Genomic DNA, 23404 nt, shown 5'->3' with positions numbered 1-23404 from the left:
TTTTTTAAGGAATTTAATTTTACATTAAATACCAGGCAACACCGGGTTCATCTGCTAATAGTTAAAGCTGAAACCTTTTATGAAATGAGCATAAAATGTGTGTTCCTCGTGAAACAGTATACTATAAAAAATATTTATAGCTCTTGTCTAGCACTATAGAGCTATTTTGAAGAACTGTGCTATCAATATCTATATTTGAATACAAAGTTTAACATTTTTATTTATTTCAATAGTTAGTCTTGGAAGTTTTTTAACCTTTAAAATAATATATATATATATATATATATATATATATATATATATATATATATATATATAAGTGCTACCATTTCAGGTTCAATTCTAACCAACTTTCTGGCATCGTTATGATCATTTTGTACAAGGTTTTAAAATATACAAAGTAAGGATAAATACATTTTCATTAAAAAAAATAAAAAAGAAAAAATAGCACAACATAATTTGCAAAGGAGGTAATTGTATAATCGTAAAAATAGAAAAGACTTTTTACTCATTTTATTTTATTTTTTTTTTTTTTGTAAGGTAAATTTGATCGATATGGAAAGTAAACTTACAATATTTGGTGTTGTTCTGATTTTTTATCTAAAGTAAAAATATCTACACCATATGCCTATTATATTTTTCTTTAATATACGAATATTTGCATCATTTTGTTAATTGCTGTTCATATACTCCGATATAGAGATCAATGACGTTTTGCTGATTTACAAAAAACTGAACTAGTTTAAATAAGCGTAAGCCATTCGTCCATATAAATTACTAAGCCTTCAGCAACTTCTTGTTGAATAGTTCAGCACACTTTCTATGTGGTCTTTAGCCTGCAAAAATTGCTGCTAAGGGGTCAAAATTGAAAAATTTACTTTGGCCTAGTGTACATCTACTATACCTGTTATTTTCATACATAATATATAAAAATGAAATATTGGATATGTGTGAAAAAAAGGAAAACACAAAAAAGGAAAACAAATTAACCACAGGAATAAATAAAAAGATGAGAGCTTTACTGGTTTCGTTCAAATCAACAAAACTCTTTAAAAATGTACAAATTTCTGAAGGCACTTGTTGATTTCAACAAAGTCAGTAAAGCTGTTGTTTTTGATTTTTTCCTGTACTTAATTTGTTTTTCTTTTTTTGTGTGTGTATATTAATTGATTAATCGCTGTGTAGATTTAAATACAACTTACAGGACATTGCCTCAAAAGGAATAAACCCACACGTCATGCATGTAGCATAATGACATTTCTAATGATCAAAGCAAAAACTGCAATATAAACATTTTCATACACAGACAGTAGTTCTAGTTAAAACTAAAGTAAAGTCCTAAGATAAGCCATATTTATTATGTACTATAATAATTATATGCAGTCAGCAGCAAATCTTTATAGGAATGATTTAAAATATTACATCATATGTTTTTGCATATTCAATAATACACTACTATTACATGTCCTTTTGTGTCAAGGTTTTTAGCATGGTAATAGTGTGGAGAGGTATAGCAATAATCGTCCACGGTTGGCATGTAACTGCTGTAGGGAAGCATTGTCACAAACCTAGAATTCTTCTGATACAAGAATAATATAAGTATGAAAATTTAGGCGCTGTTGTGAACCCGATGTGGCAGGAAAAAAACCCAAAAAAAACAGATTTTTTGTTCAAGAGGAGTCTTGTTTTTAAACATTGTCTTGTTCGCTTGTGTGTATATTATTGGTTAGAGAGTAAAAGACTGCTGCTGCTTAAGTGAAAAAAAAAGTGAACGTTTCATCATGGGAGAAATAAACCCAAAATAACCCAACTAAAGAGTGCGTTTTATTTTCAACTCAAGAATTTACATGACTGAATTGCATTCCCTAAAAATATCGTTCAGTCATGAAAACTAATAGACACTTTCATGCATTAAGTTACATTTAATAATGCACGTAAAAAAATCCCTTTCAGAGACACAAAATGTTTAATCTGCGGCTGTATGAAATGAAGGCTATTCTAAGTGAACAATTAATACTTGGTCGCAATGATCTTGAATTATGGGTAGACTGTCAGAAAATTTGTATCCTTAACCAAATTTCCAAGTCATCTGTGTATCCTTTCCTGCAAACATGCTGTACACTCAGCTTTACTGAATCGAGTGCAAGATTGATGCAAGGTTGGCATCCTTAGGCTGGTGCACCCACCACTAATCTCTTCCTCTTAGAAGAAAAAAAAACAAGTTCCACACTATCAACTAAACTATAGTCTCAATGTTGCATACCTGTGTTTTCTGGGTATTTTAATGAAATGTGCTGAAAAAATCATTGCACCTGTACCGCCTCAACGTAAAAACCTGACAAACCCGTTTAGCAACAAAATGCCACGTTTTTACTGTAGAGGTCCCTAGATGCTGTAAAGTCCTGTAATCTAATAGCTTCTTTCCTCAAACTGACAAACTTTGGAATTCCCTCCCTGCTGATTATACTGACACGCAGAAGTTTACATGTAATGAAAGTATTACACAGTTCCCTGTAAACATTTGTCCGAAATTGTAGACCTTTACATCCAAGTGACAATATGCCTTGTTTGGGGTGAACAAGAGTAAAAAGAAAAAAGTCTTGCTAAATTATGTTCCTTGCCATTTATCTGACATGGCTATTTTTGTTTTGCATATGCCCCTCATTGTTGGATATTGTGCATCTTTCCTAAGGAGAAAAAGTGAAACTTCTCTTTAAGATTATTTTCTTGGGTAACCTAACAAAATCATCTTTCATGAATATAAGTTAAACTACACAGTACAAACATTAAATTTTCAATCTAAGAATTAATCCCTGACGTTATAAACATTCAAGAAATTTTTGCTTCCAGTTTACAACTGAACATTCAACTGATTATGGTATGATTATGATACATTCTGAAGCTGTTGAAGAGCAGAATATTCGTGGGTCCTATGATATACTGCCATGCAACATAGTAGAATGAATACAAGTTGCAAGTTCAATATAATTTGTCCATTCAGAGGTTCAAACTATTACACTAGACTAAACCAGACTAATTATACAGACTACTTTCCTAGAGGATTTCGTAAAGGATATTCTAATTTAACCTCTAAATCTGACCCCCCAAGATCGCCATGGGCATGGAGTATATGCCTGCATTAAAGACAACTTTCCATATGGCAGGGACATTTCCAGAGAAGATGATGATTTACTCTACATGTGCTTCCGGGTTGCACTTGCTCACACTACACCGTTCATATTTGCACTATATCGCCCCCACAACAGTGGAGTTACTATCTTTAAAAGCATATCTGAGAAAATTGACCACGTCCTGTCTGCGTACCCCTCTGCAAACATTCACGTCTATGGAGACTTCAATGTTCACAATGTGGAATGTTTAACCAACTCAAATAAGACCGATGACAAGGGGAGGTTCTGTCACAATTTCTCCATTGTTTATGACCTCACTCAGATTGTTCAGGAACCCACCCGTGTCCCACAACTTTTTCTCACAACTTGCCCTGAGCTATGTTCATCTTCCGTTTTGTCTTCTGATTGCTCTGTTGTATCAGTTATGATAAAAACGAAATGTAATAGGTCCTCTGATGTACCTCTCCATCATAAAGTATATTGATACTCTATGGCTGACTGGGATAGCTTCTGTACATTTATATATTGGATCTACCTCTGCGTTCCATGTTAAAAATGGATGTGTCCTCTATAGTATCAGACCTAACGGAATGGTTAATTGTAGGTATAAACCATTTCATACCATTGAAAAAGTTCCAGCAAAAACCTAACAACCAGCTGTGGTTCTCTCCAGAATGTGCTGTTGCAAACAGAAATCACTTTTTCCGTTGCTTCCAACATAATAGATGTACTTAGACTAAAGTCACTTTCAGGACCACCAGCAATCACTGTACAAAAGTAATAAAGAATGCGAGAGAATTGTATGTTCAGTCCGTCAAGTCCAAAATAGCCGAGCAGCGGCTTGGTTCCCATCAGTTATGAAAATAGCAAACAGAATCCTGAACAGAAGTGTGTGCTCTATTCCAACTATCATCAATGGACCCGAGGTAATCTCGTCAACATCAAAACAAAGCGTAAACTCTTTGCTAAGATCTTTGCAGCTAATTCTACACTTTACGACCAAGGCCACCAACCCCCAGTATTTCCTTGTGTATGTGAAAACACGCTATGCGACAGACAAATATCTGTACGTGATGTTGCCAAGCTAATCAAAAACCTTGATTGCAATAAAGCAACGGGCACTGATGGCATTCCAATTATAGTGCTCAAAAAGCTTCAACCAGAACTAGTGCCCATACTTACAAAGTTATTTAAGCATTGTCTTAAGGAGAATAGCTTCCCAACACCTTGGAAAATCTCATCAGTATGCTCTGTATTAAAGAATTCATGTGATTGCTCATCTCCCTCAGTACAGACCAATAAGTCCTGTGCATCATGAGTAAACTGCTGGAATCTGTTAAATAGAGAAGTAATCAACCATTTCAGCAAAAATAACCTTAGTGACACGCAATATGGTTTCCGTTCTGCTATATCTACAGTGGATGTGCTTACAGTTATTTCTCATAGGATTAGTAAATCTCTCAACGGAGACTTCCTCTCTAGGGCAATGGCTCTTATCATATGAAAGACCTTTGATAAGGTATAGCATAAAGGTCTACTTCAAAATTTCCAGCTATGGTATAGCTGGAAATGTCTTAATTATTAAATCAGTTCTCTGATAGGTTCTTAGTGATTGATGGGCGGAAATCAGAAGCCCTCAGTATTAATGCTGGAGTCTCTCAGGGGTCCATTCTGGGCCCAACTCTTCCTGATCTACATTAATGATCTTCCAAATCACATCCTTACATCACTGGTACACATTTATGCTGATGACACTACAATCTATGGTAGCACATCAAAGACGTAAACGACCAAGTTCTCTCTGATTCTCTCTCCTCTGATCTTGAGCACGTGGTACAATGGGGAAAGAGGTGGCTGGTTACTTTTAATGCATCTAAAACCAAGCTTCTATCTCTACATCATCAATGCATTGATGTCAATCTGGCATAAATTGAAATGAACAGCTCTCGTTTTGGGGGGGGGGCTTCATATTTTGCCAAGCTTCTGAGTTGGACTTTACTCCCGACCTGAAATGGAACACATACCAAATCCATTGCCAAGGTCGCTGGAAAAATGGTAGGATCTAGTAGATATCTCGCTCCTAATGTAATTCTCTTCCTATATAAAAGCCAGGTATAGCCAATGATGGGGTACTATTGCCACATATGGGCAGGAGTTGCTAGAAGCAGCTTATCCTGTCTTGACAGAGTTCAAAATAGACTTCGTAGCTTAGTGGGGGATGTCTTTTTCTCTTCCCTGCAACCTCTTTCCCACAGAAGAGATGCTGCAAGCCTGTCTGTTTATTGTTATTTCCATGGCAAGTGCTCATCTGAGCTTCAATCTATGCCCCCCCCCCCGCCTCATCAAACTTTCACGAAAAAACACTCGTCTGGCCAAAACAACTATCAATAATTTCCCACACTCTTTATCTGTGCCTAAACCTAAATGTAGATTCCACGAACAGGACTGCTTTCTTAGAACTGCATGCCTGTGTAACTCTTCCGATTGCCTGCTTTCCAGCTGACTACAATTTGTCATCAAGTCCAACGTAAACAAGTTCTTGGAGAACCGTCCCCTTAAGTAATCCAATTTACAAAATTCCCACTACTTCTGTTTACTACGCTGTAATCGCATTGACTAATGTACACCCATTAACTCTTATCCTCGAGTGGCCACAGTTGTTCCCCAGGCTAAACCATTGAAATATTGTATGTCATACATCTATATTATAAAACTCATCCGTTTATGCTTGCCAGAATCTTGTCTTCCACTATCAGACAATTCAATCTTAAAAAAAAAAAACAAAAAAAAAAAAAAAAACAACAACAACAGGTGAATATTTTTATTTATATATATATTAGTGTTGTACCGATTAATCGGAATCGGGAATCAGAAAAATCAGTAGTTTTGGGGGTATCGGAAAAATTTGTGCCTAATTTCCGATTCCAAAACAGATTCTTTTAACATTTTATTATGTTAATTTTTTCGTTGTTGATACTGTTGATAAATGTTTATTCCTTTTAAACTGTTAGTCAAACTAACCTCTATAGATCATGATAACATTAAAAGAAGATCTAAATTTATTTTATCTGCATAAAATAAACAAAATAAAACTTGAAACTTTGCGGAAAATTCCCGCTAGATAACCTTTAGAAGAATGCAGTTTATTTTCAAGGCATTGAAAAAATTGTTTAAATTTAAAGAAATATTTTGTCAAGAAAAATAATATCAACATTATTGCTAATTAAATCAAAAGTAGAATATAATATAGTGTAGGTTTTTGTCCACTCCCTTACTCGGCATTGGCAAATATGACAAGGGATGATGAAAGGTGTGAAAAGGATTGGCCTTGAATTGAATTTGAAATGAACTCGTGAAATGTCATGGTTCCGTGTGATTTTCTTTGATTCTGCTGGTATCATTTATGTTTATACTTAGGGATTCATACGGCGGCGGCCGGCGCCAATGCTGTCTAGAGCCCACCAATCTCACTCCCCTATATAAGACAATAAAAACCTAGACCACTAACTGAAAGTATTTGGGGGAATTAACATCTTCGATACGGTTTGGCTTCGACAATTTGGCAACTTTTTTTTTTTTTTTTTTTTTTTACATGGGGGTCACCACTTATCAAGGCCCGGAGGCCACTCAGGGATTGAGATAGTATTGTAGTAATCATTAGTATTGGAGATTTGATAGAGTGTCTTACTTAAGCGGGCGGTTTGTCAGGAATTTGTTTATGTTGGATTTGAAGACATGATGTTGTAGTCAGGTGGGAAACAGGCAAACGGAAGAGAGTTCTACAATCGTGCACTTCTGAGAAAGAAGCTCTACTGATGGAATCTACGTTTGGATTTAGGCACAGATAAAGAGTGGGGAAAATTACTGACAGTAGTTTCAGCCAGACAGGTGTTTCTCGTGAAAGATTGGCGAGAGGGGACGAGAGATTAGAGCCCAGACGAGCACTCGCCATGGAAATAACGATAAAACAAAGACATGCTTGCAACATCTCTTCTGTGGGAGAGAGGTTGCAGGGAAGAGAAAAGGGCATCCCCCACCAAACCACGGAGTCTATTTTGTACTCTGTCAAAGCAGGATAGGCTGTTTTTAGCAGCTCCTGCCCAAATGTGGCAGCAGTACTCCATCCTTGGACGTACTTGGCTTTTATGCAGATAGAGAACTGCATCAGTAGTGAGATATCTTATGGAGCGATCCCACCATTTTCCCAGCGTACCTGGCAACAGATTTGATGTACATGTTCCATTTCAGATCAAGAGTAAAGGTCAAACCCAGAAGCTTGTCAAAACATGGAGCCTCCCCAAGACGAGAGCCATCCATTTCAATTGATGCCAGATGGGGATCAAAGCGTTGATGATGTAAAGATAGAAGCTTGGTTTTGGATGCATTAAAAGTGACCAGCCACCTCTTCCCCCATTGTACCACGTGCTCAAGATCAGAGGAGAGAGAATTAGAGAGAACTGTCATTTACTGCCTTTGATATGTTGCCATAGATGGTCGTGTCATCAGCATAGATGTCACCGAATGTTTAATATTTATTTTAATGTGATGCAAATGTTAGAATTGTTTTTGTTTTTTTTTTTGTAAAAGTCAAATATATTTTTTTGTCAGGTAGAAGTGTAACTTATCTTGCCTTTAGTAACATTTATTGGGTGGCTTTCTACTAATATATTGTTTAATTTTTAATTTTTGGGTCATTATCGAGAGTTAAGAGCCGTATGTCGGCCTTTTTTCTTGTTTTCACATAACATCGGGTGAATATAGTGACATTTCTTGGGTGCGTTTCTATCAGTACTTTGATTCCTGATTTCCGAGCTATTATCGAGGCTCGAATATGGCTTAAATAATATCACCATTTTTATTTTGTTTTAACTCAATAGGCATTATTTTATTTTAAGTTAAACACTTTAAAATAAGTTAAAGTGCAAAAAAAGAAAAAAACATTATCCAGGTAGTTGAAAATGTAGCTTCGCTTGTTTTTCGTAACAATTATTCATTGTGTACTCATTTATTTCGCCCCCGTTCTTCCTTTTTTATTCTGAAAAATTATCCACCAGGCGAGAAGCAAAAAATGAATTTAAGAATTTATAATGTCTGTTTTGCAGGTAAATTTAACAGAAAATGAGGATCCGTATCCAAGTAATTCTAACGTTCAAGGACAGTTAACCAAAGATTGCTATAATATGTAAGTTCTGTGTATGTGGGAGGTTACTTTTTAAGTGATAATATGCGGGTTTTATGAACTTGCCAGTTTAATTTCGGGTAAGTTGTAAAAGAATTTAATGAACAATCATAATTTATAATGGCCTGAAAATGAAGACGATTTTACTTTAAATATATATACTAACTGATCCCATTCTCTAAATTTTAAATTAGTTTGTTTTTTTGTTTTTTTTTTTAATATGTTAACATAATCGCCTAAAAATGTAGAATCTCATTTTGTCTGGGGTGTGCGAGTTAGTTTAAATATGATTCTATTTACTTGTCGTCCCCTTCCCGAAGGTAGTGTTAGACACAATGTCGGTTTTTAATATAGGGAATCCAACTCTATTTTTTGTATTATCACGGACTTAGGGTTAGTAGTAGGAAACGGTACCATGATCGCTTTTCTTTCCGTCAATTTAAAAAAATGTTCTAACATGTAATCTATAAAAGTAATATTTCATTTTAGAATAGGGATTTAGCTGCGTTTTAATGTACAAAGTCGTAGTTGTTGCTGTCATCGTCATCATCGTCACCATTTGCACTTCGTTTTGTTTTTATTTTGTTTTTTATAGCAAAGTAAATCAATTTAATAACCTACCAAATTTTTATAATTAAAATAAAATTTTAGTTCATTCATAGAGAGAAGGCACAGAAAGCTCACGTTAAAAATTTTTTTCAAAATAGTAACATTATTATTTAGAAATTCTTTCGTAACAATGAGAAGTGGCATTGTTAAATATGTTGTCTTACATCGTTTTCTTATTTTGCCTACCAATCTTCGAATATTTTCAACTATTTAACTACTTATGTAAGTAGCATGTTATAACAGTAAATACGAACTGATACAATATAGCTTTGTTTTAAAATCAAAATAAATGTTTTGTTGTCTTATAATTTTTAATCAATTACAGAGCAAACATTTGAGAAAAAATATACGCGGACATTACCCAGGGTTTTATGTAATAATCTGAAAATTTACGAAAGAAACAAAACAAAAACAAACAAAAATCTCTAATTAAATATGTATAAATTTTAAAAGAATCGGAATCGGAAATCAGATTGGAATCGGAAATTTTGAAAGAAATCGGTAATTGTATCAGAATCGGGAAAAATTTTGGAATCGTCTCATCAACACACACACGTATGGGTGTAGCTTGGACGCTAAGTATTAAGGGTGAAGAATTGTATGTTTTGATTTCGATTCGAGCTGATGGCAACCAAGTGCCTTCAATAAGTTCAGATTTTTTTTCATATGGGCACTTTTATTGATACACATGAAACTAGTCCCCTTTGAAATAATCTTCTCCACATTAGTTATACCATTCCAACAAATTCTGGAAGGCCTCATGGAAGTTGTCTCATGTGAGTGTTTCAATGACCCTTTTGTCTCAATGATAGCCTCTAAAGTTTTCCTAGGGCTTACAGAATAACTAAAAGTTAGAGATCAAGGTCTGAACTAGAGAGGGTGAGACTGTTTTGATGCCCATCTTAGTTAAATAGACTGACAAGGATGGAGTTGTGGATTAGTGCAATGTTCTGGTGGAAATACCACTATCCCAATTTGAAGAGTGCTGGCCTTATTCATCTTTTTCTGAACTCCATTCAGTTCTTTTTGACTGACTGTCCAGTAGATCATGCCCATGCTGTTAAAAAAAAAAAAAAAAAAGTGGTGGTGGGGGAGGGGGGGAGATCATAAGTTTCTAGGTGGATTTGCTGTCTGGCCTTCTTGGACCTGAGAGAAAAAAAATTCTTCCACTGGAACCTTTCTCTCTGGGTCATAGCAGTAGATCCAACTTATCACAGCATCAAGAACTGCGGAAATCTGAATTGATCAACCCAACCATCTCTCTGCTGTCATGACAACCTCTTTCTTTCTGATCTTCTGAGCACTCTTAGGACAAAGTTTGTGCAAATCTTCAATATCTTCAGTTCCTTGCAAATAATTGTGTACAGCGACATCAAACTACACTTATTGACTCTCTGCCTTCCTTGAATCTTATGCTACTCAAAAACTGGTGCTCAATTCATGCAGGATGGTTCAAAAGCTATACATACATTTTTGTAGCATTTTTTCTAGCTTTAAATCAGAATTTTATTGCATATCATTTTTCTAAAGTGTCCTCACGTCCAGATTACATTTTTTAAGTTCACCAGCCATGAAATCAGGCTTTAGTAGGGTGTATTCTAATTCCTGCTGATGCTGTTCATTTGAGCCCAAAAATCACAAAAATTGTTCAGTCATCTCATAAGAATTTTCAAGAGTCTATGGCAATTCTATATGCTTGTACAAAAAACATCTGAAAACTTATTGAAGACACCTCGTATATATTTTTAGTTTTGATATACTAATATATATTAAGTTCAATATAATAATCGATAGACAAATATCTAATAAATATGTAATCTGTCATATCATATTTAAGCATATCCTAGGACCAGACGCCCTGCTAGTATTTAATAAAAATATGTATTAATCAATCTGTAGCAGACGTTTTCATCTATACAAAATATATGGTGCATATAAAATAATTATAGTTACTAGCCAGGTTTCATATTTTTACTATTATACGATTACCCTACCCTAACACACACACACACACACACACACACAAAAGAAAAGGAGAATGATATGTTCCATAGAACAGTTGAGCCGTTCTCTTAATCAAATTGTATCCAATTTTTATCACTAATAATGTTATGCCGGTGAAAAAAAAAAAAAAAAGAAAAAAAAGCACTCCAAAGAAAGAGGAAATGTCTAGGTGAATGATCTCATGACAAGAGAACAGATACTACACTACTGACCTGAAGTAGGAGGTAATACCCGAGAGGATAAAATGACAGACCCATTCTCTTCTGAATTGAAAGATAGCAGATTAGTCCGAAAATAGTAAACTAAATTGAGTTTTTAAGATTGTACAACAGTACAATAGAAGTCGTAGTAGTCTCCACTTCAGATACAAAATTACCACAAATAGATATGAGATGTGCTCATCACAATTAATTGCAATTCTATCTTAACATGAACTATTTTTTTTTTCATACAAAAATAATCATCAAAACAAACCAAGCAAAATGTATAGAGAATTATTATTTTCAAAAGGAAGTTTTAAAATAACTTCACAATACAAAACTACATTATCTACTTAGTGAAATCAAATTTTACTGCATTCATGGTCCAGTTAATCATCTAAACAATACAAAAATAGTGAAATCAGTTGTTAATTGTAGCCAGAAACACAATTGCATCAAAATTTCATAAGAGCTGTAACTTCACTTGTTAAAAACATGGATATATACATGTGTTGCATCATATCCCAACAGTTAAAATAAATGAACAACCTTTTATTCTTACTCATATTGATATGACACGTTTGTGCTTATTAAAACAAAATTGATACCTTGGATTTTTATAAAACTTTCTGAAAAGTTGTAACTAATTGATTTCTATATAATTTTGTTTGTCTATACTTCGCGATAACTCTTGGGTGTGCTTCAGGGGCTCTTTAAGAGCTAATAAAAACACTCCAATTTTTGGGACTATTTTATGATATCTGTCCAAAATTTTCTGTATGCCTATTTAACAGTCTTGCATGGTGCTGAACTCAAATTTAAATATGTCAAAGCCTAAAACTGCACCGTTTGTTCATTTTCACCAGGATTTAACACTCCATTGAGACTTTTGGGGTTAATGGGGGGGGGGGACAATGCTAAACTTAGTCATTTTTTTCTGCCTTGTTCGCTGTGCACTCACGGCAGACCATGCATGCTTCACTTGTTTTATTTTTAAAATTTTCTTATAAGTTTGTTTAAGCTGGGGATAGAGCATCCTACCGGATGCCAAACATTCACCTGCTAACTTAGATGTCAACTGAGATCTTTCTAAGATTCTGACATTCCCTTTGTTTGAATCTCTCTTGCATTTGGTTCACTGGGTATATTTGTCAGGTAGTTTTTCAAATTCTTTTCCATAGGTTCAGTTGCTCCTATAATTATTGGAATGATAATTTAAGATTCTAGTTTCTTTTCATTCGTCGTACATAAATTACCTTCGTATTTCATCTTTTCACCTTCAGCTCTGTTTAACCCAGTATCATTGAGAACACTAACTTCTAAGGTTGCTTCTTCCTCCTAGTCACATATCACTGTCAGATTTTATGGTTCCGTTTTCTATGTACACAGTTGTAGGAATTGCATAGTCATAGTGGATGGTTTTGCATGAACAGTATGTGAAAAACACTTTAACTATTTGCTTGTCTATTTATCCACTTCAAAGGCCACACAACTCTTAGTATATCTGTGCACCTTAATCCAACCATGTATCCGGCAAGATTTAACTATTTTCTGCCTTCTGAAGGACACGCTTCTGATATAGGCTGCAAAACACAATCAAGTTCTCCATAGTACATTACTGCTACATGCAATTAATTAATAAAGTTATACAGGATTAACCTATGTAAACAATCACTTATCTTCAGTGGCAGATTTATAGGATATATACTAATTAGTAAGGGATTTATAGGACTTGTCTGTTTATCCTAACCAGTTTAATTCTGCATATCATTTGCTACTTTGAATTTAGCAATATTTGGTTACTTTACTTTTCTGATAAAGTATTTACCTGCCCTCATATTATTTAGTGATATTGTCTTCTAAACATTTAATAATATTACTATTGTCACTAAATTTAACTACCATCTAAAAATACTATCTTGAGATTCTTTTTGTATGTTAGATTCAATATATTGGCACGATATTAGCATCCATTTTACATTTTACAAGAAATATTGAATTCACAAGTGATACCCCATAATCTGAATGTATATCTCGATCAGAGGGAGATAATTTGGAAAACAGTTTTTGCAAGGAGGAGTCTCCCTCCTCCCACATTTAGCACCTAATATTCCTATATGGTTACACATATCTCCACTGTATAGCTTAAGTGATCTAATCGAGTGTATACACGATTATTCTTGAAGTATAACGATAACAGTAAAATAGCTTTTTACTGAATGGAGAAGATATCGAAAAGAAATTGCATTTAGCTAATATTTAAAATAAAAACAAAAACTTACCTATCAACCATTTTTTACAAAATGAATCATCATTTAATTGATCTTCTGTTGCTTCATCTTTAATTTTCTGTTTAAACTGAAATAAGAAACAAACATTTTTATTTTTATTTTTTAAAATTTAAAGATCGAGATACAAAGAAGTATTTGATTGAAGCAAAATAAGATAAAAAAGATGAAATAAGTTTTTTTTTTAAATTATTTTTAATCACTGAAGCAATGACTTGTGTTATAGAATCTTTGGACAAACAAATGGGCCATCTACACATCTTGGTAATCTGGCTTTTTCATATCTCGACCCACAAAGTTTTGACATGCGTAGCATGTTTCCACAGGTTACTTGCAAGCATAAATACATCCAGTTATCTATATACAAAGTCAAATATGTGTATCTATATAATCTTTGTTTATCCATCCACTTTCTCAGAAACTGCTAGACCGATCTGGCTGAAATTTTGTATGAATCTGTCATAAAGGTGCAGCAAACCATGTATTATGGTATCTGATGCATAGTTAGGGATTAATAAGGATTAGTATTTAATGCAAAAATTATCACAAATTCAACCATCAATTTGGCATAAAGCACCTCATTCTAAGTTTTTTTTTTTTTTTTTTTACATAGGCATCACCACATTACCAAGGCCAAGAGGCCACTCAAGGATAAGGGTTATACAAGATTTACTCCTACTGAACTAATCATTATGAAAATTTGTTACAGAGATGTGAAACATAAAAGCGAGTATTTAGTTTTAGTTGGAAAAGGGTAAATAGAGAGTGGAAGCATCATGAAAATATTAGATACCTCAGATTTTTTTTTTTTAATTTTAACATGAGATATCAATTAACTTCTAGTCTCTTTGAAGTATTTAAAAAGTTTAGGGGGGGGATAATATGAGTAGAAGCTCTCATTTAAGAATTCAAATAAAAAATATTTGCATTAAATTTGATCCATATTCATTAGACACTCAAGTACGAAAGATTTCCTGAATTTAAGTTTCCTAAAAACCTTAAGCTTAAAAAATGTTTAAACATTTTCTACAATCAAAATCATGTAATGATTTGGATCAAAATTGAAATAAGAATTCTAAACTTAAGGTTTAGTAGCATTATATCTTAGTTTTGATGTTCAAAAAGGAACACGAGTGTTTCAATACTGCTCTAATTAAATAGAATTAATTTTACCCGTCCCGAGACGGGTATTCGTGTATTTTCATGTACATCTTTTTGCTGTTGTTTGTGTGTAAAAAACAATTAAGAGTCAGATAATTTTATAATAGCAAACAAAGTGCAAATGGTTTACAAAACGATATGCGCGTGTCAATTGCTTGAATAATCTTTATTGATTGCAATAAAATTCAATCAACACCACAAAAGCTTTCTCCAAGATCCAGTATCCTTCTCACTAACATCGTCGTTCGCCGAAAAGAGATGAAATTGTAACTTGGCAAAACTGAACCAGCTTCTCCACAAGGATATCAGTTCCATGTAATGCAGTAATTAATAGCTATGGTTGTCAATGATAATACTCTTGTCAACAGCTATGAAACCACTCTAGAATGCAGAGTCCAATGTACAAAGAATGGAATTAGAGAATAAACCGCACCAGCATTTGGGAGGTGATAGGGACTAATGACACCTGAGTGTGTCAAGTTCAAATAAAGTACATTCTACAGAAACTTTCATTTAGGGATGTTGTCAATCTTCATGTGGTCTTTTCTGTAATTACAGTAGAACCCCAGGATACAGCATTAAAACTTAGTAACAAAATACAGTACAGCATATAATACACAAATGTATATAATCAAATAACGTTATAAATAACACTGTAAGGTAGGGCAAATATCGTAACCAAGATCCGGAAAAACATTGTATTCCACATCATAACCTGAAAAAAAAAAAAAAAAAAAAAAAAAAAAAAAAAAAAAAACTATCTACAGGCCACTGTATCCCGGAGTTCAATTGTACTCAATATCTTTCTAGAAGGAATTCTAAAGAGGAAGATATCAGGGAAACAAACGCCAACGATAATTGTCCGATTTATATGAAAATGTATGAATTTTCAACAACCAACATTATATTGGATGATATTATCTTTGGTAGTTATGACCTCCAAACAATCTTATTCTTGCTTGGAATATCTAGAGATTTAATTTGTCAAAATTCACATTTCTGTGATACCCTTGTTACTACCATAAAAAAAATTAAAATAACATCTGAACAATCATTTGTTCGATAAACCTTGTAAAATTCTGTTCATAATGCTCAAAGTTACATGCTATCTCTTCATCCATTAAATTATAAGTGATCAGCAAGTCTTTAGACTTTTTGATCACTTATCAAATATATATTATTATATTTAATATATTAAAATCATTAACAAAGTTTAAGTTTGAAGAAATTATCTGCTTTTAAATTGGCCAATAAGACTTTACTGTTAGTTCTGGCAAGATCAATCAACTGTGCCGTGACAGTGTGCGGCAGAATGATCATTGGTGTGGCGTGAAGAGATATTAGCTAGAAGCCATTAACTTTCATTATTTTTTATCCAGACAATGCATGAAACCAGTTGCTATAAAGAGCTAGAAATAAATACTACTCCACAATCAAAAACTCACCAACAATAAATATTAGATGAATAGATTCAGACACAGAAATTATTTTTCATTTGTCAGAAACATCGTTCATTGAATGCGAGAATAAAGAACAAAATAAAGACATTTAATTTCTTGATGGCACTACTCACTTCAAAATCGCCAAATTTCTGGAATCTAAACGATTTATATATACTAATTGAAAAAGTGTTGAAAGAGTACCTCACATATTCGTCCACATATTGTAGTAGTAGGTAAGGATCAGTCACAACTGCCCCACTGACATTCACCATTATTATTTTGTACCAGATATTGAACACAAACTCTTATCGTGCGATCTTTGCTTTTGATTATTTTATTAAAAAAAAAAAAAAAAAATGTTTATTTTTTGTGATAGGTGTTTACTCAATAGAGTGCCCACATGTAAAAATGATTGGGAACCACTGGTCATAAATTTTACCATTATTAATTAACAATCGTTGTTATGAAAATAAAGGCAGTAAATAACATTTACAAAAAGCACTAAAACTGAATTTTTAGAGACAGAAACAGAATTTGCATAACATTTCTGCACAATGAAACATTTCTGGTCCTGCAGCGAACATTATGTTGTAGCAAAACAGCTGTTCACACAGCCATGCACAATTTTCCAAACAGCATGAAGATAAAGATAGAAGTGGGAGGTCAAAGAAAATGTTTACTATGACCAGTTGATTAAAAGCAGAGCTACAACAATTTTGAAAAAAAATCTGGCGCTTGTTCAAAATAAGAATGAAATATCGAATTTCAATTAAAACAAATGGTATTTACTTGTCATGTCGAAATTAGTAAAATATCCAAAACTTACGAAAAATGATAAAGTAGATAAAGCCTTAAGGAAAATTGCAAGTTATTTAAATAATAGATTCTAAACTATGAGTGACCTTTCTTGTTAAAGTTACATTTCAGAAATAAAAATCAGTGGATCATAAAATCGTCACAATTTCACGATCCACCAGTACGTTTTATGTAATACAGTAATATATTGCTAATTGCAACATGGCCATTAATTAAATAACATTGCTTTCAGTTGAAATTGACATTAGATAACTTTTTTATGAAAATTCAATTTTTTGATTTTCGTCCTTATTCTGAACATGAACTAATAATTTTTAACATTTACTTTTGACCAAATAAGTATGAAAATATGTCCTAGTCAATTATTGCAGTAATAAGTAAATTAAAACAAGAAAACATGTGAAAAAAAAAATGTCATTTTTTTTACTGCAATGATGAATAAGATTATTTTCATCATTTTATTTAAAAATGCTATTTGTTGAAAATTATTTTTTATTAGAAAAATATTTATAAAAACTTATGAACTAGCAAATTTTTGGCAAGCAAACAAGACAAAACATATACACGTGTTTGTAAAGAAAGATTCCATTGAAACAATGTAGACTAACACTTATGTTGTCAATATCTATTGAACCCTGACACCGAAGAGCCTTCTACTCTAATAGTTTCTTTCCTTAGACTCTTAGACTTTGGAATTCCCTCCCTGTTTCCCTGACTGTACTAACCTGCAGAAGTTTCAATGTAATGTTAACAAACATGCTGCTGCTTGTTAACAGCCCCCGTTAAGGTTGAAAAGGAGTAAAAATAAAAAATAAAGAAATAAATGACTTAATTATAATTCGACACTTTAAATTGCTTTGATTACAAATTTGTAATCACAGTTTGCAAAGTAACCTAAAGTTGTGAATCCTGTATTTGAACCAAAAATTTGTTGAGACTAAGTTATTCTGTTTGTTAAAAATTATTTAGAAATTTCATTCTAAAATTTATGCAATCAATTGTTTTTCACATAAAAACTACATTGTGGGATAATTACTAGAAATTATTGTGACTAAATTGGTTTGGTCATTTTCTTTTCACGGCATATCAGCACTTCTCGGGTATTTGATTCTTGATCTAGAAATTTTGGAAAGACATCCTAGGATTCCAGTTCTTTTATATCTTCAAATATTTATGGTGTTTAGTTTACTTGCTTTGTAGGCGAAAATTGCTTTTGTTTTTAACTTAGCAGAACATAATTGAGTTTTGCAAAGGGAAAGGAAAAAAGCAATAACATCAAGGATGTATTTTAGGTTAGGAAGCCGATATATTCAGACAGTAGCAGCATTTGAATAGAATAATGAACGGTATTAAAGCTAATTAATCCCTTGAATTAAAAGATTAACTGAAAGTGATAAAATAAGACCACCCAGCAATATTATGAAGAGCTGAAAGCATAATTGAAACAAAAAGATTTTTTTACTCATTTAGCAAATCATGTCAACATTGTTATTTTGCATTCTCTCACAGATTCTTTAATAGAATCTCAGGATGCTTAGTACTTGAAGGTTGCTTTTCAAAGCTTTGTCCATAATGTCTTAGATGTAATGTAGTTGCTGGCTCCATATTTAAATGACCAAGCCAGGACACGTACAGATATTGATTCACATGCGGAGTTAACGTCGTGTCAGCATTTAAGTCATAGCATGACATATACAGGTATCAAGAAAGAAAAGGAGGAAAAGAGGAAAAAAAAAACGCATGGCAAGTTGGAAGGTATGTTTGACAAGCACGCAAGTCTTCTACTACACCGTCAAAAGCGAGCCGGTCGATCCTGAGTTCTAAAGAATTACTGCAACACAATAGCATATTGTAGCTGAACAAAAAGGACTGGACCAGAAGAGGGAAAGAAAGAACAAACCAATTGTGTTGTGTTGGGAATACATGTCGGAGTGACTTGCATGTGAAACTGGAGGAAAGAAATAGCTTTTTCTTTCACCAAAAAAAAAAAAAAAGATTGTGTTAAAGTTTTTTTCTTTCTTTGTGAGTCTACGAACGGTTTGGTCAATTTTAAAAGTAATAAAGTTAGATTATAGAGTTGAGATATTAACTCCAGGTGTTACATTCTCATCAATGAGCGATAAAGAATCTAATTAAAAACCAAACATCTTTTTATATATACATATGCATGCGTTCCTGTACATGCTCATCTTTTCTTTTCTGCATCGTCACCGTTGATCTCTGCCGTTTCATGTGTGGCTGTGTTGTCTAGTGGTCAGTGATCATTTGCTTAATGAACACGAATGAACCATTCACGCATGAAAACAATAGAATTTGCCGAGTTATACAAGATTAGATTGGAGAGAGCTTGCTTACTTAGAGAGATAGAGAAAATGATAATCAATAATCATTTTCTTCTTAACTTAGTTTTCTAACTTGAGAACTGAGACTCAGAAGGACAAACAACCATGTGACACTCGTCTTGGATTAATTGCATTATTCCACATGGCTTCTAGGAGACCAACTAACAAACCTTTATTTCTCTTGCTCGAAAACTTGATATTGATGTGATATTGTGATCGTTTGACTTGTTTTATCTTGAGATTTTAATTTGTTACCCACCTCTGTTTCCTCACATCACTAGTCTGTGGGTATAATTCTGTTTTTACCAGGTAGGCTATCTTTACATGTACTAAAGGTGACCCTTATCAAAATTGACACTAGCTAACTTAATCGCTACTTACTACCATACTAGTATGTAAGATGTTTTCAGGTCTGTTCAGTGGTATCCATTTTTTTTTTATATTTCTGCATGATGATAAAATGCTTACATAAACAAGGATCAAATATAAAAATTAATGGATGAGTATGTATATGCGTTTTCAGTTTCTCTTGTATGTCGAACCATTTTTTGTTTTATGAAGCAAGAAATATGGACAGGTCATCTCAAATTATCTGATTTGTTTAATGCTTCATGGTAAGTATTCTTTTCATATCTTTTGCCAAAGGACCTTCTTGCACTTTTTAATAAAGTTTTACAAAAAAATAAAAAATAAAAAGTATAACTTCAAATTTGAATGTTTTTCCTTCTGAAAAAGTCTTGTCCTGGGCATGACTAAACTGCTTTCGACACCCTTGCACAAAATGTTCACTAACTCTCCTTAAACTAAATAAAAATTCCATGAACAAAGTTTGTTTCCCAGAACTGTCCGTCTGTGAAACAATACCATAAAGTTGAATATAACATTGTCGTTTTCAAGTCCAATGTAAACAAATTCTTATTGAGATGCCCTCTTAAATAATCTAATTCTACCAATTTCCACCAATAATGATCAGTGTTGTCTCACTGGCCACCTGCTAAACTCATTAATTCTTATCCTCGAGTGGCCTTTGGGTCTTGATAAGTGGTAACCTTGTAAAAAGGGGAAAAAATAGATATAGATTCGTCTGAAAATGAAAAACCGAAACTCAAGGAGTTCCATTTACCAGATGCTTGGATTCCATAATTCCATAATGGTCATTTTTATTTTATTAAGATTAGTGATGAGACGATTCCAATATTTCCCCCCCTCTAGATTCTGATACAATCACCGATTCAGTTCTAAATTCTCAATCCTGGTTCTTTTAAAATCTAAATATTTAGCTTTAGAGCTGTTTTTTTTTTTTTACATATGCATAGATTTTTTTCAGATGTAAATTATTTTTTTGCAAACAAATTATAAATATAAACATATTTTCAGTATGTGCATATATTTTTGCAAACATAAAAATACACTCGTAGGGGCTTGATCTACATTTTAACTTCACTGGTACTTTTATATCAATACATATTTATCATTAGTAACAGTAATAGAAAATTAAGTTTTAAATTAAAAAAAATTTTTTTAAAGAACCGTTTCTTTGGCATCAGAAAGTAGGAAGATTTTTTTGATTTTTTTATTCCAATGCCTGAAAAAAAGTTCCGATTTTTCTAACTTCCAATTCTAATTAATTGTTCCAACCCTAACTCAAAAGACACCATATGTAATTTTGTGTTGGCAAAGTTGTTGTAGCTCTACTTTTAACCATCTGGTCATAGTAAGCATCGATTTTCTTTGACCTCCTGCTTCTACCTCATGCTGTTCTGAAAATTGAGCGTAGTTGTGTGCACAGCTGTTTTGCACAAGATAATGTTCAATGCAGGATCAAAAAGTCTACATTGTGTAGACGCATAATGCATTAAAATTTTAAGAGATATGTTGTGATGGATGTTCATAACTTGTGATTAAATGCCATTTTCCAACAAAAGATTGTCCATTACTATCTAATATTTGAGTTTAAGAAAGGCATAATAGCTCATACTTCAAGTTAGTGGCAAACATAGGGGAAGTATTCTTTCAGGCTATATATTTACAATAGAATTACTTCCAAAGAAAATAGCACACGCAGACAGATTGTCAAGGCTTATTTCAAAGCTAAGTGAGTGTGTATAAGAAATAGTAATTGCTTCATTATATACAGAAATACAAATAGAAACTTATTTTGTAATATGGTAAAAAAAAAAAAAAAATTGCCAAATAATTTGAAACTAAATTTATTACAAAAATGAATAATTGGCAAAATAACTAGTCAAATCACGAAAACATTTTTTTCTTGTGATATTTTTTTAGTGAACATGTAATTATGCTGACATTACTAAAAGAAATGTTGAAAGATCTCAGAATCACAATAATCCTCTTATGAGGAGTTATGGTTACTGGGCTGTTCTAAATATGGAAATCGAAAACCCTGTGAAACTTTGTATATGCTCTGCAATAACATCTAAAGCACCACCAGTAAAAGTTGATCTATAGCCGAAAATGGACAAACTATGGTCAAGAATATATATTCATTATTCAGAACACATGAATGAGGTGTATTACCTTATTGTGGTAGACAAATTTATGAAGTAACCAAATGTTATCAAATGTAGGAAATTTATGTGCAAAAGAATTGTATACTTTTTGCAAGATTTTATATTTTGGATACAATTGTTTCTGATAATGGAATTCAATTTATTGGTAAAAAAATTTGGAGATTTCTGAAAATAATTTTTAATTAACCATGTGACAACTATTCCATACCACTCAAGTGAAACTACAGGTGAACTGTTTACAGCAGTTTCTCAGAGTGCATCAGAATACTCTAAACAAGTACAAATTCAGAAATTTCACCACAGTACCTGATTAACCAACAAAATTTACTTATACAAATATAAAATCTTTCAAATATGTTTTCAAGATTATAACAATAGAAAAGTTAGCTGGGAAGAAATTTTTTTAAACTCTTTTTCATCTCAAACAAGACATTGCCACTTGGAACGTAAGAGGTTACTAATTGGGTTTGTGACTAACCGGGAACTGAAAAGAGTTAAGCAGCAAGATGTCTGTTCTCATTAAATTTAAACTTTTGTATTTCAGCTGTATTTTTTCCACATTAAAAACCAACGTTGTAGCATTCTTTTTCCCTTGATAATTAGAAAATATCTATCCTCCTCTTAACTAAAACCATAAATCACCATAATATCACATTTACTCCAGGGCTGTCGTACTTAAAATTTCCCAAATAGTTAAATAATTTTTGGAAAATAAATATGCCTATATAAAAACTTTCATTGGAGAGTGAAGTGGAAAAACAAATACACTGAGATTAATCAAAAGACCAAGACTTCATGGATCATACAAAGTAATGAAGCTAGTTTAATGCTTTGTTATATTAAATGTTATCATCTAGAAGTGTGTCCCACTGAATTCATTCAGGAGCATAACCCTATTTGTAAATGCCTCAAGCTAGTGAATGCAAATATATTTTGCAGTTTTCTACTTCATCTAATATGATTTATTAGAGCTTAAAAGGCAAGCTCTTTGTACTAACTTTACCTATGAGTATCTAGTTTATTTTTTTACAAAAACCACTAACCTATCGGTAGTCAATCGTCTACATTATAATAAAGAACAATAAAGTTAAACAAGTCTACTGGTAGTTCTGCTGCATTTTGAGACAAGTTGGAGACGTTCTAGAACTGTGTATTCTCTCCTCTTGCCACCCACCACCATTAACTGATCTATTCAACCTGGTTTGTATCTCACCTTTTGCTTAACACTCTTCACATCTACACATGCTAGGGCAGATAACAACTGGTCAATCAATGCATGCCCAGGCTTGCTATTCACTCAGAAGCTGGTAACATTAGGTTTACTTTTGAAGCAAATGAAAAATGATTGGCCTTTTTTAAGATTTCGTAAAAAATATAAAATTTTCAAATATTCAGAAGTGACTTACAGATTATATATATATATATATATATATATATATATATATATATATAAAAGATAAAAAGAGGAAAACGTGTTTTAAAAGTATTGTATATACAAGCATTAGAATACCCGTCCCAAGACAGGTGAAATTAATTCTGCCAAACAGAACATTTTTACACCAGTTTTATACGCCATTATGAAGATTACGATCAGGATATGGTAGTACACAATCTCATGCCTAGAATTCTTATTCAGAGCTTTCGACTTTCACTTGCATCAACAAAATTATTATATGAGTATTCAACAATGGCATACTCTTC

General features: G+C 32.9%; 1 protein-coding gene across 2 annotated transcripts in view; it reads right to left on the bottom strand.

Moving 5' to 3' along the window:
• The window catches only part of LOC145272500 (retinal-binding protein-like), a 573911-nt gene that overhangs the window by 256485 nt on the left and 294022 nt on the right, over positions 1-23404 (bottom strand). For both annotated transcript variants that reach the window (XM_080127042.1, XM_080127038.1), the window contains one exon: positions 13406-13481. In XM_080127042.1, the coding sequence (XP_079983168.1) occupies positions 13406-13481 (76 nt within the window). The remainder of the gene's footprint in view (positions 1-13405; positions 13482-23404) is intronic.

Source organism: Euprymna scolopes, chromosome 1, assembly GCF_053919585.1.
Source record: "Euprymna scolopes isolate OS-2025 chromosome 1, ASM5391958v1, whole genome shotgun sequence".
NCBI classification, from domain to species: domain Eukaryota; kingdom Metazoa; phylum Mollusca; class Cephalopoda; order Sepiida; family Sepiolidae; genus Euprymna; species Euprymna scolopes.
Note: the sequence above shows the minus strand (reverse complement) of the source record. Positions and strands in the feature narration are given on the sequence as shown.